Source organism: Corvus moneduloides, chromosome 12 (assembly GCF_009650955.1).
Source record: "Corvus moneduloides isolate bCorMon1 chromosome 12, bCorMon1.pri, whole genome shotgun sequence".
NCBI lineage: Eukaryota > Metazoa > Chordata > Aves > Passeriformes > Corvidae > Corvus > Corvus moneduloides.
The window spans coordinates 6,596,123-6,608,825 of NC_045487.1; the positions used below are offsets into that span (position 1 = coordinate 6,596,123).

General features: G+C 45.6%; 1 protein-coding gene across 2 annotated transcripts; it reads left to right on the top strand.

The window, feature by feature from the left end:
* Positions 1-7: 7 nt before the first annotated feature.
* On the top strand, positions 8-12,431 carry GFOD2 (glucose-fructose oxidoreductase domain containing 2). Of its 2 annotated transcripts, none has more exons than XM_032121963.1 (3): positions 8-103; positions 5,157-5,500; positions 10,164-12,431. In XM_032121963.1, exons 2-3 carry the CDS (start codon positions 5,242-5,244, stop codon positions 11,060-11,062), a joined length of 1,158 nt encoding a protein of 385 aa, XP_031977854.1. In that variant the 5' UTR covers positions 8-103; positions 5,157-5,241; the 3' UTR covers positions 11,063-12,431. The 2 variants fall into 2 exon arrangements, with proteins under 2 accessions (XP_031977854.1, XP_031977855.1); XM_032121964.1 differs by lacking the exon at positions 8-103 and adding an exon at positions 323-4,963.
* Positions 12,432-12,703: the final 272 nt, after the last annotated feature.

Below are 12,703 nucleotides of genomic sequence, written 5' to 3' on the forward strand. Positions count from 1 at the left end.
GCCGGGCAGGGGCGCCGCCCCGGGAGCGCGCGGCCGCCTCGGGAGCGCGCCCGGCCCGAGGATGCACCAGGCGGGACAAGCCCGGCGGCCCGGCCGGGCACAGGTGAGGGTGGCTCGGACCTCCCGAGTCCCCTGGGCTCCTCCGCTGTTCCGGAGCCGCTGGGCGGCGATGGCGGCGCGGCCCTGCCAGAGGGCGCGGGGCCGGGAGCGGCTGAGAAGGGGCCGGGGGTACCAGCTCCGTGTGGGCCGGTGGGGTGGGGTGGGGTGAGGTGAGGTGAGGTGAGGTGGGGCCTTGTCCCATCCAGACCCCTGAAGGGGGTAGGTCAGGTGAGGTGAGGCGAGGTGACCCCTGCCCTGTTCCAGAGGTGAGGCGAGGTCAGATGAGCTCTGTCCCGTCCAGCCCTGTGAAGAACCCGCACACGACGAGCAGCTGCCCGAGCCCCGCACCTCCGGGCAGCACAGAGCATCGTGGGCCATGCCGGAGGCATCCCTGGGGCAGCCATGGCCATGCCATGAGCTTTGCATGAAAGCCGGTTTGGTTTCCAGGATTTTCCAACTGCTCCTGTCTCCGGCACGGTCCTCATTGCCACCTTCGACCTCGGGTGGCACCTGTGGGAAGTGTGCCTGGAACGGGGCCTTTGCTGCTGTACATGCAGACCAGGAAGGACAGAATGCTGTGCTGGGCTTGTCTCGAGGTGTGGTGGGAGTTCCTTGAAGCTGTGGACTCGTGGGTTATCACACAACCCGCTGGCACTGAATCAAAAGCATGTTTAGTAAAGAAAGCACGTCAGTTTTGACATCAACATGTGAACCATTTCATACAGAGCCTCAGGTATATTCATGCCAGAGGGCAGAAGTGCTTGCTGGTGTGCTCCTCCACCATGTACCTCATCTTGGAACCCAGATGGAACTTTTTAGAATAAGTTGGAGAATGTGAAAAGCTTTCTCTTTATGCAGAGCCAGTGCTACCCTGGCCAGTACCTTTCTGGACATAGGCTGTTACTCTTTCACTATCTGACCATCTGTAATGGTCTACAGCAGTTTCTGGGCCCTGTGATCTTTGACTGTACTATTTAATTTTTGAGACTTCTGCCTTTGGAGCTCCCAGACTGCTTCAACATGGAAGTGAACGGGATCCTTTAGGAACCGTCAGGTTTTTCATTGCATTGGGTCACAAAACTTCTTGTTGCTATGTGTATCAAGAGTCAAAAAGCTCCTTTCAGTGACTGGGATGGGACTTCAAACTCGCTGTGAAATTCAGCAAGAATTGAGGTGTTTTGTGGCCACCAAAAAAGGAATGGTAGAGCTCTTAAGTGGTTCTGCTGGGAAATTTTAGTCAGAATGATGTTGCAAAATTGATTATTTCATCTCTGTTAGATTGATTTTTATCTCCTGACATGCAAGGTATCTGTGGCAGTCTAGTTTCAGTTGCCCATAAAAGCTCTGCCTTTTGGGTGTTCCAGGGGAGGGTTCTCATTACAGTGTTCATTCCAGTGTTTGACCACTGGAGAGGTTGATGCACTAGGACTTTAATTGGCTTTTAAAAGGCTTTTCATGATTTTTGTAACTAATTTGCTGAGGCTTGTTGGAAGGTTTGAGGCTTGGTGGGTTCTAAAGTAAATATGTAGAAATTGAACCTAATTCTAAGCTGGTGCTGGTAGCAGTTTCTTTCTCAGAGCTGTTTCCATGCTCTGCTGAATCCAATTGTGTGTAGGTTTCAGTTCAGTGCTAGATGTGACTTCTGTGCATTCAGTGAGCCTCAGTGGATAGACAAGAGTCTCTCTTCTCTCCTGTAAATGACAAATGTCTGCATTGTCTCATGGCAAGGGCACTTCACAACTTTAAAAAGTCTGCTGCAAGGAACCACCTCCTTCAGATTGTTTTGATCCTGCCTTCTCTGAGCTCCATTTGATGTGCTCTTGTGTGGTGAAGGACTGTGAAAATTTCAGTTTTCTCCATCCTAAGCCACACTTGACTTTATTACCTGTGATGTCTCTTCCAAATCGAGGAATCTTTCCTTGCTTAGGTCTTCCTTTTCAGAAGATTTTGATGCTTTTGATCACCTCTGCAACACTTGCAGTTCTGTTCCCTCCCCACTTAGAGGAGAAGTACCAGATATGCACATAGCGCTCCAGACGATGGTGCTCTGGGGACTTACGTGGTGGCACAGTGCTGTTCTTTTGGGATGTCTGTTCGTTCTTCCTAAACTGTTAATTACAGCTGCCTCTCCTCAGCGGTGCCTTGTTCAGACACAGAGGGTTTAGGCTGTTTCCTCAGGGTGGCCTGGGCTGGAATCCCTCATCTGCCAGCACTGGAGTGTGTCTGCAGTGTGCGTGTGAAGGGTGGAGTACCCATGTGTACCCCTTTTTTGAAGCTCCCATTATGGGTTTTTCAGCATCTGCTCCAGTTCTGCTTGTGCCCCGTGTGCTCTGTGACTTGCCCTGTGTAATGACTGTCTTTTTGCTGCCCTTCAACATCCACATCCATCCTGCTGCACCTGCCCTTCCAAACCAGGACTTCCCAGTTGGTGAAAGTCTGGTGGGGGAAGAGGAGGCTGCAGGTGGCTCTCAGGGGAGGGCAGAGAAGCATGTCTTCTGCTCAGGGCTACTCTGCAGAGCTTGGTGGCTGCAATATTTGGGGGTCTCCAGCCCTGTGGGGCCCTCTGAGCCGTGTCTCCATACCCAGAGAACTGGGGCTGCCTTGCTGGAAGTCATTGCTGAAGCTGGGTTGGCCACTTCTTGATTTGTGGTGGTACTAGTGGTGAGCTGGTGACCTGAAGTTCTTGTAGCATCAGGAGCTGGTGCGTGGTAGTTAATCACTAGATTTTGTAGGTTTGTGCCATAGGTCTTAGTGATACCAAAGTAGAAGTATGCTATGTTTTAGGATAAGTGAGTTTAAAATTAATTCCACCTGACTGAGATTTTTTTAAAGATACAGTTGGATGGAAAACAGGAGAGAGTAACACTTAAAATGAGCAATTGTTAGCGAAATCAGCTTGTCTGAGTCTCCTGTTGCACATGCTGTGGTGTGCATTCTTAGAGCATTTTCAATGAATTCAGGCTTTTCTAAACTGTTGTGGTGTTGTGTAATTTGGACATTGTTGAGCACGTCTGTGTGATCTGGTGCAAGCAGGCACACACTCACCTGGTCTCTGTTCCACCTCACTTTGTGTCCCTTCAAATGAAGATGATGCTCTTTCTGCTGTAAGAATTTTTAATTCTTCCAGATCATAAACTGCCAAACAGATTTGTGGGGACTTCAAGAGTTATGCTTGCTGTCCATCCAGTTGCAAGATTTTATTTTTGTTTGTGTGATTTATATAAAGCAAGCCTGGGTACAAGCCATCCTCCTTGCCAGTATCCCAGGATCCCACCCCTTTATGTAGACTAGTAAATATTTTCAAGATCTTTTTGATCTTTGTCACTGCTAAATGTTGGATGAAAAGGAGTTTATGCCAATGAACTTTGTTCATCCTTATAAAGAACGACAGTGACAGTATCACTGCAAATGCTGCATCACACAGAATAAGGAAAAACATACTGAATTATTTAAGTAAATAATTCATAAGCTGTTTAATAGCATCTGTAAGCATTTGTGCATTTTGGAAGATAAATATTCTCAAGCATTTCTGTTTTCTAGTTTAGTGTCTGTACTACAAAAATACCTGGGAATTCAGTCAGGGTTCAGTTTTATAACAGGTGCTGGGCAGTGTAGGCACCCCCAGACTAATGAGATGCTGATTACAAACAAAGCACTTGCACTGGCAGTCGTTTCACTTCTGTGCTGGTACTGCCCAGAGCTGTGTCAGGATTTGCTTTCATGTGTTGTAACTTAATGTGAGTATCTTGGGATGGGGAGATGAGTAACACGCTCTTTCTGAAACAGGCCATGATTCTTGCTGGTCATAGATGTCTTTTCCAAAGGTGTTGATCTGGTGCAGGTACCAGTTCTCTTTTAAAATATGACCTTTGCTCTTTCATTGTAAGCTTCTAACAAAAACTGAACTCATCATGTTTTTCTCTCTAAAAAAATAATTCACACAAGGTCAAGTGGGCGTAGTAGATGACAACTCAGAAAGGCACAGAACAAAAGCTGGATCACAGGTTTCTGTGGTGTCAGAGGTTGAGGAGACTTCTGATGTCTCTCCTTGAAGTTGGTGCTAAAGCAAATGCTAATGGCAGTTTGGCCAGCTGTGAACAGCAGCTGTGCTAAGGCAGCCTGGCAGGTAGGGATTGAAGGAATTGATTTACCAGGAAATACTTGAAAGAACAAAAGGAGTGTGCCTTGACCAAATGTTTGTGTGTAGGGATTATAATAATTCTGTGCAAACCCTGCATTCCTGGAGGTTAAGTGGCATAGGCAGAAGGAGATATTTTTGACTGTCCTGAGCTAAGTAAAGCTTTCTACTACCCACAGTGGACACAGAGGAGCGCCCTTTTCCTTTCGGAAAGCAGCTTTCTGCGTATTTAAACACTGGCATTTTGTCTCCTTGTAGCCTTCTCCTCCCCAGGCAAAAAAAAGCTCACTGAATCCAGGCTTTCCCCCCAGGACATATTTTCTAAATGTTCTCTGGACTGACTTATCTATTTGCCATAAAATTATTAAGGTCCAAGTAGTTGTTTTCAGTTTGTGTATTTAATTTGGAAGAAAGATTTATGTGCCCCAAAGCATGTCTATTATTTCCAGCTATTTCAATTGGTCTAATAAAAGATATTACCTCATCTCACAAACCTTTATCTCATTTGGGGACTTACATCATCACAAATAGAGCAGCACTGCTTTTACTGCCGGTGTGACAGACTCTGTGTCCTGTCCTCTTGGTGCTTCCTGTCACTCCCAGTTTGTGCCTCTCTCTGTCTGGTTTGTCCTGCATTCTTGTGTGTGTTTCTGTCCCCATGTGCTGAGCTTTGAAGCTGAGGAGATGACTTTGTCAAGCTGCTTTCTTACCATTCTTCTGCAACAGGTTTGTTAGACTTGTCCCTTAATATGGTATCTCTACAGATGGCAGCAGCTTTTGGGGGTTTTGGTTTTTGTCATTAGGATGTTTGAGAATGTTGAAAGCCATGAGAAGGACTGAAGGTGGCATTCAGGATAGATGTGTTTGATACCATAATGTGCCTTTTGTTGATAATGACTTACAACTTTTCACATTTTAGGAAGTGTGGATGGAACACCAAGCTGAGGAGCTGAACATTTTATTGAAGGCCTGTGTGTAGACCCTGATGCTTGAATGAATGAAGAATGAAAATGCTCCCTGGAGTGGGTGTGTTTGGAACTGGTAGTGCTGCCCGGGTCCTGGTACCCTTGCTGAGGGCAGAAGGCTTCTCCATTGAGGCTCTTTGGGGGAAGACTGAAGAGGAAGCCAAACAGCTGGCAGAGGAAATGAACATCTCCTTCTACACGAGTCGGACTGACGATGTCTTGCTGCATCAGGACGTAGATTTGGTTTGCATCAACATCCCTCCACCACTAACTCGGCAAATCGCTGTGAAGGCTCTAGGTACCTTTTTATCCTTGCAGTTGGACCAAAAATCCGTAGCTTGTTGGCAGACTGAAATTTGGAGCTGTTATCCCAGCACAATTCTGATTGCACCAAAGGGCAAATGCAGTGCTAGAAGTTTCATGTGGCATTGGTAGTGGCATTTGTGAGAAAAGTTACCTGGGGTTTTTTTTGTAAAAATACTGTTTATAATTGCTTATAGCTCTGCTTGAACCAATTGGGCTAAAATATCTCATTCTGTTCAGACTGAACTTATGGTAGGGAGTTTATAATAAAAATCAGCTGTATCAGAGATAATAATGAGAGGGTAAAATGGAAATTAAAAATACCCAAAGCAACCAAAAAAAACAACAACCCAACCCCAAACAAAACAACTTGAATTGTTTAATTAATTTCAAATTTTCTGTACTAGAAAACAGATTTGCCTGGAAGGGGAGGGTTGTTCAGCTCTGATTTGTTTTCCCCACAAGTAAAATCAAACTTGGAACTTGAAAGCCTTTGAAAAAATATTTTTATGCACTAAGTAGAATCTTGTGAATTCGGATCTAAGAGATGCTGTTTTAGCTGTGACCCTGACCACTACCTGGACCACTCCTGGGACATCCATGGCCATAGCAGGCTGCTGTGATCCCAGGTGGAGGAATCCTACTACATGACACAGGAGGGCAGACGTTGGGGACAGCAGGAGGAATCCAGCTAGATGAGAAAGAAGGGATGACACCCCTTGGTGTCTGACTGGTTGGGCAGGGAGATGGGAGCCAACTGCCCGGGTATCCTGACATTTCTTCATTCCCCAGTGTAGTGTTAATGTCCTCTCCTGTAGTGCAGCGTGGGTGTCGGTTTGCGTGTAATTCTGTAAATAACAAGGGTGATATTTTTACTGTGTTTACAGGAGATACACAAGTTAATTTTAGGACAGGTAATCTCAGACCATGTGAGCCAGGGTGGTTTGTTGTGCCTCTTTGCTCTACGGTAATTTCTTTTGGAAGTAAACAAGTCCCTGCACAAACATTTGCAATGCCACTTAGATATGCAGAGACAGATTTGAGGCTTTTTTTTTCCTTTTCTTTTTAGGTTGTTAGATTTGTTTGTTTACCTCATTAGAGTACTGTCCTTTGAATTTTAAGGTATTCTGATTTTTAAATATTTGAACTGTAAGTTAGAATTTATCTCTTCAAATATGCTAAAAGCTCTTTAGAGCACTTGTTAGGTAATATGCATTTCACTAGGTCTTGCAGCTCTTGATGATCAAGTGGGCTAAAAAAGAGAGGATTGAATCTTCTTTGGTGAATTATTAACTAAAAGGGTTTGGGATTCCTTCATGGAAGGCTGGAAACCCGTAAGATGGCATTGTCCAGAGGAGGAAAAGGAGTAAAGCTGGTGCAGAAGTACAGAGGTTGTATGTATGCTTGAATGCAAATTTAGGAAGTGGAAGGCTGAAAAAGCCAGGGAAATGGATGGATGTAGCAGGAAAAGGTAACAATCACTTCCTCTGTCCTGAGATGTTTTGATCTGCAAACTGACGCAGACATCTCAGTGTGATGCTGACCTTGCCTTTCAGATTTCCAGGTTCATTGCAGTGGTATTTGTAAGTCTGCTGCTCAGTATGTTGTGACTTATTTAAAGCCATTGTTGGGTGGTTTCCTGTGCCTGAATGTTCAGAAGGAACACAGAACCAGGGTAGAGCCAACTTCTTTGGAAGTTGGGGTTGATACAGTGATGGTTATAATCAGAGAATTATTGGCTGCGAATTGTTTATAACAGATCGATGTTTACTCACCAAGAGACTGGGCTTTAGGAAATGTCAGATGTGGTGCAGTAATAATAGTCTTGTGTGTTGTGTTTTGTTGGGTTTGGTTTGTTTGTTTTAAAGTGCTGACACTTCTATTACTTATTTTTCTACATTTTTCTACTTTTTTTTAAATTGTGCTTTCATTTTTGTTCCTGGCAAAGAGGAGAAAGAGACCCAGTTTTTCTAGGTGGTGCAGTTTCTTTGCCTAAGTTTCTTACTGACAGACATCCACGAACAAGCCTGGGGACAAAGCAGTGACAAATGGTTTGAGTTCATGAACCAGACAGAACAGATCAAAGCCCAGGGGATAGTTCACATTAAAATGAGTGTAATCTTATGGTTTATCTCCACAACAGGCGAAGCATGAAGCTCTCCTTAAATTTGTGCTTCTTTTGATCTCAGAGGAACTAAATAAATTTCACCCAATGTCTGTGTTGTGGTTGATGTCCCACAGTTAAATGCACCCATCCATGTGTTCATGTCTCCTGGCTGGTGAGGGCCTCAGCTGAAAATTTTGCAGCTGTGGTTTAGGAAAACAATATGGTACAAAGTTCAGGTTATTCATTACCAAAACAATAGTAGCAATCCCAGGGATGTAAGTTGCACTACCTTGGAAAACAAAAGGCATGGCCATTACTTTTGTAAGGGACCTTGTAGCCATCTCTGACTTGGCCCTTGTCCTTGCTTCATGGCCATCTCTGTGAGCTTGGGAACAGCTGGAGGGATGTTCCACTGATGGCAACAGCAGGATTATCCCAGAACTGTTATGGTGTTCCCAGGTCTCCATGCTGGCACTCCAGCAGTGCACGGTGGGCTGCTGAGCTGTCAGTGTGCTGCACTGGCTGCCACCCCAAAAAAAGGCATCAACCAGTTTTAGCTCCTCAAGAGGCCCAGCCTGGGCTGCCACAACAGGCACAGCACTGAGCAAGGGCGAGGCTGGGCAGCAGAGCAAGGACAGCCCGGTGTGAGGAGCCGCCTGGCGTGACACGGCTGTCCCCAGGCTTGGCCCTCTCTGCTCTCAGTCCCCCCTGCAGGGACCCAGGGCTGTGTGGGTGGGGGAGCAGCACCAGCAGAGCACTGGCTGCAGAGCTGTACCCTGGGTGTACATGGAGCCAGAGTCACTTCGGTTTTCTGCAAGCTTTGAGGCTGCGGATCTGCTCGGGATGCTGTGAGCATCCTTTTGCTTTTTCTGGTGGTGTTTTACTGTAACCTGGCTTGGAGACAAGTGCCATTTAAACAAGGCAGATAAACTGGGGCTGAGGCAGCTCCAGATGCTTGTCCAGGTGCTTCAGCTAGCCCTGCAAAGTACTGAACCGAGTGCTGTGCCTCAGCTTGGCAGCAGGACTGGGGACAGGGGAGTTAGAAATGGTCCCTGAAATGGGGGGTTACCAATGGACAGCCAGGGTGTCTACTGGGAGTTTGACCTTACCCTTTGTTCATTAAAGCTGCTGTAGACTCGTATCGATTTAGGGGATTTCTCACTTGTAGTCTTGTCATTTTCTGACCGGATTTCGCTTGTGTCTATTAGTAGAGGTCCTGGGTCTGCTGTAGGCGCCCTGTGGCTGAGCTGGGCACGGCGATGTGTCACGGGAGCGCGCTGGCCCCTGAAGGTTCCTGAAGGGCTGGCTGGGTGCAGCCGGGAGGGGGAGCACGGAGAGCGGGAGCCGCAGTGGGGAATCTGCCTTCCCTCGTGTGCCGGGGACAGACTCAGGGGCCTGTGCTGGTACCTTCTCACCAGGAGTCGATTAAAAGCTGTTCTGAGCAGGGAGCACAGTCTGCTCTGGCTAAGGAGGAGCTTTCAGACAGGTGCCTACCACCGTGTGCAGTGATTCCTGCAATTCTTGGGCAGAGACTGTGGTGTGCCATGACGGACCTTCAGGTCTGATATCACCAGTTAGTGTCTGTAACAACCATGTTAGGAATAACATGGTTATTACACTGAAAAATGTTTAGGTAAGTATTTGATCAGAACAGATGTGAAATAGGAAAAAAACAGGAAAACTAAAGCCTTGCCATGAGAAGGGGAATACTAGAAAAGCTCCAAATGTAAGAATTGGTTAAAACTTGTATTGTTGTGCTCTTTTGTATTACTTTATTTCTGCTTTAAAGTTAGGGGGGAAAAAAAGGATTATTGACTGCCCCGATTCATTTGGGCTGAGCAGGATGTAAAGTGCATCAGTAGCAATAAAAGTGCAGTGGGTCGGCTTGGGGGTGCAGCTCCTGTCACAAAGTAACTCAGTCACTTTTTGTCTGATTGTACAAGCAGGCTGTATGTGCAGATCAAAATTATTTGCTTTCTGATTAGAAATGGTTGTTTTAAAACAGTCCACTTGCCAAAACATTAGTTCTAATTGTTGTGTTCAGTGCTCAGAATCTGTATGTCTTTTATATGTAAGTAACTTGTATGTCCCATTTCTAGTAATTAATTAAAAATAATAAATTTATAGTGATGGTGAAATACAAAGTGAAAATCAAATCTCCCCTCACCACTTCCCTGCAGGGTACATGACTTTTTTTCTTCCTCCTCTGGCTATACAGGTATTTAAATAATTTTGTAACTATAGCACTCATATTGTGTCTTGTTTTGATGCCATGTGATGCCATTTGAACATTTCTCTTTCATGATGTAAAAATCCTCTCTTTATCTGGAGCCTCTCTCTGTGAGACTTTGTCAGCTCTGCAACTGGAGCATCTTGGAAACAGTGTTGAGTCTTGCTTGGCATTCCTATTTTAGTTCCCAGACCTTTACCTTAGAAATTGCAGCACAAAAGCCAAACTCTTAAAAACACCACTTCTTGAGAGCCTTTGGGGCATCTGAGCACGTTTTGTTCATGTGTGCTAAATACTGTATTTTTTTCATTTGTGCTGCAGGGATAGGGAAGAACGTGCTGTGTGAGAAAGCTGCTACCTCTGTGGATGCCTTCAGGATGGTCACAGCTGCCAGGTATTACCCCAAGCTGATGAGCATCGTTGGCAATGTTCTCCGCTTCCTGCCCGCCTTTGTGAAGATGAAGCAGCTGATAGAGGAGCACTACGTGGGCAACGTCATCATCTGCGACGTGCGAGTCTACGGGGGAAGCCTGCTCAGCCACCAGTACAACTGGATCTGTGACGAGCTCATGGGTGGGGGTGGGCTGCACACGATGGGCACCTACATCATCGACCTCCTGACTCACCTCACCAGCAGGAGGGCAGAGAAGGTGCACGGTTTGCTCAAGACTTTTGTGAAGCAGAACACGGCCATCAGCGGGATCCGCCACGTCACCAGCGATGACTTCTGCGTTTTCCAGATGCTCATGAGCGACGGTGTCTGTTGCACTGTGACTCTCAACTTCAACATGCCCGGATCGTTCATCCATGAGGTCATGATTGTGGGGTCTGCCGGTCGCCTCATAGCTCGTGGGACAGACTTGTACGGGCAGAAGAACACTGCGCTCCAGGAAGAACTACTGTTTACAGACTCTCTGCCTGTCAACAAGGGCCTTCTGGATAAGGGGTTTAAAGACATCCCTCTGCTTTACCTGAAAGGAATGGTGTACATGGTGCAAGCCCTGCGGCAGTCTTTCCAAGACCAGGAAGACCGTCGGACATGGGATCATAAACCTGTGTCTATGGCAGCCTCTTTTGAAGATGGTCTGTACATGCAGAGTGTGGTAGAGGCCATCAAGAAATCAAGTAGGTCAGGTGAGTGGGAGACTGTGGAGGTGATGAATGAGGAACCAGATGCCAACCAGAACCTCTGTGAGGCACTTCAAAGAAATAACTTATGAACTTTCCTACCTTGGAAAATAGGACAATAAACACTTCTGGCTGTAATGTAAAAAAAACCCCTGTTTTTAAGATATGTAGATTCTTATTTAATAGCCTGAGTTTCTTGGTTTTTTTAAACATGTAAAATATGTTCTGATAGGAACAGTTCTGGTTTAAATTGTTTAAAGAGTTTTAAATGTTTCTGTTTTTTGCAAACATTTAATTTTTATCTTGGAGACTGGTAGGAAAACTTGAATTGCCCTTTGCACTTGCAGTAGCTGAAGTGAATCGTGGGATCTCTGCCATTGTGTGGCTTGGAAATGGGACACAACTCCCGTTGCACAGGTTGCTGATTTAACCATGAGAGCATGTAGAGCAAGATCAGGGAGTATCTGTTGTTCAGATGCCTTTTTCTTCTCTCTTGGAGACTGATTTACGTTTTAATCCTCAGTTTGTAAAATTTTATGAAAGAGTTTAGTGATGTTAACAGGTCTCTAAACTCCTATAGGACAAAAAGTAGGAGGAATGGATTAAAGTTAGTAACATAAGGATCAGCCTTTTGGCTTCCTGTAAATGTCTGTCAAATTCATTCAAACTGGTGTTTTATTTAAATGATACTATAATTCTCTGTTGTTGGTGTCTTGGCAGGAAAATCTTCAGGAAGTCTGTGATGCATTGAGCTATTCTTCCATATCTGTAGACATTATTCCTTCTACTGAAGAGGCTGCCTGCATCCAGCAGCTGTTTTTCCATAAGCTCTGTGCCTGTCAGTTGTGTTTACTGCCTGGCAGCACCGGTGCCGTGCCTGTGGGGCCGCATTCTCATTTCTGTGACTGTTAATAAATAAATGCCTCCCAGGGTCACGGGATTGCCACAGTTTCGTGGGTAACAAAGTTGTACAGCAGTAACCTTTCAGGGACCTGAAAGTGGAAGGAAGGAGGTATTTCCTACCTCTTGCAGCTCTCTTAACCCGTTGGCTGGGTAACTGTCACACTACACGCATCCTGATAGTTGAGAGAACAGAGACTGAACTGCCATGGGTAAATGTGCTCCTGATCTCAAACACTGGCTATTAACCCTCTGGCCCAGCCCACCCTCACGCTCTCCTGTAGCTGGTGTCCAGTGGAGAGATTTGTTGGCACATGATGGGGTGGAAGTTCATTCCTTTTGAGAAATGTTTCTCTCTGAGGCAGGTATGTGGAAAGGATAGTCTAATTTTACTACATTTGTTTTGTGTACTTGAAAGCTTTTTTTAAAATGTATTTCCCACTAAATTGTAACCCTGTGTATTTATGTATATTAACATGCACGCTGCTGTTTCATAAGCTGGACCTTCCTGAAAAGTATCATGTTTTCTACAGAAATAAAAAGTTGTGTTTGATGAGGGAATTCTCTCTGCAGCTGTGTGCTTGTGTTTGATTTAGTCAAGCTAAAACCATCCTAATAAAAGTGAACAGGAGACTCAGAGCTGGCACTCAGTATCTGGTGAACCCTTCCCTACTCCTTATAGAAGTTGCCAGAAGACACCAAGTAAGAAGCAAAATCCCTGCAGTACTGATGGGACTGCTTTCCTTGTTTGGTGTGTAAATTAGGTATTCACCTTTGGATATTTACTTTCCAGACTCTGTCAGAAACAAGTCTACTGCTGTGCTGTTTTAAAG

Coding starts and splice junctions, on each gene's coding strand:
- GFOD2 (XM_032121963.1), top strand. CDS start 5,242: ATGAAAATGCTCCCTGGAGTGGGTGTGTTTGGAACTGGTAGTGCTGCC. Junction 5,501..10,163: donor AATCGCTGTGAAGGCTCTAG/GTACCTTTTTAT, acceptor TTTGTGCTGCAG/GGATAGGGAAGAACGTGCTG.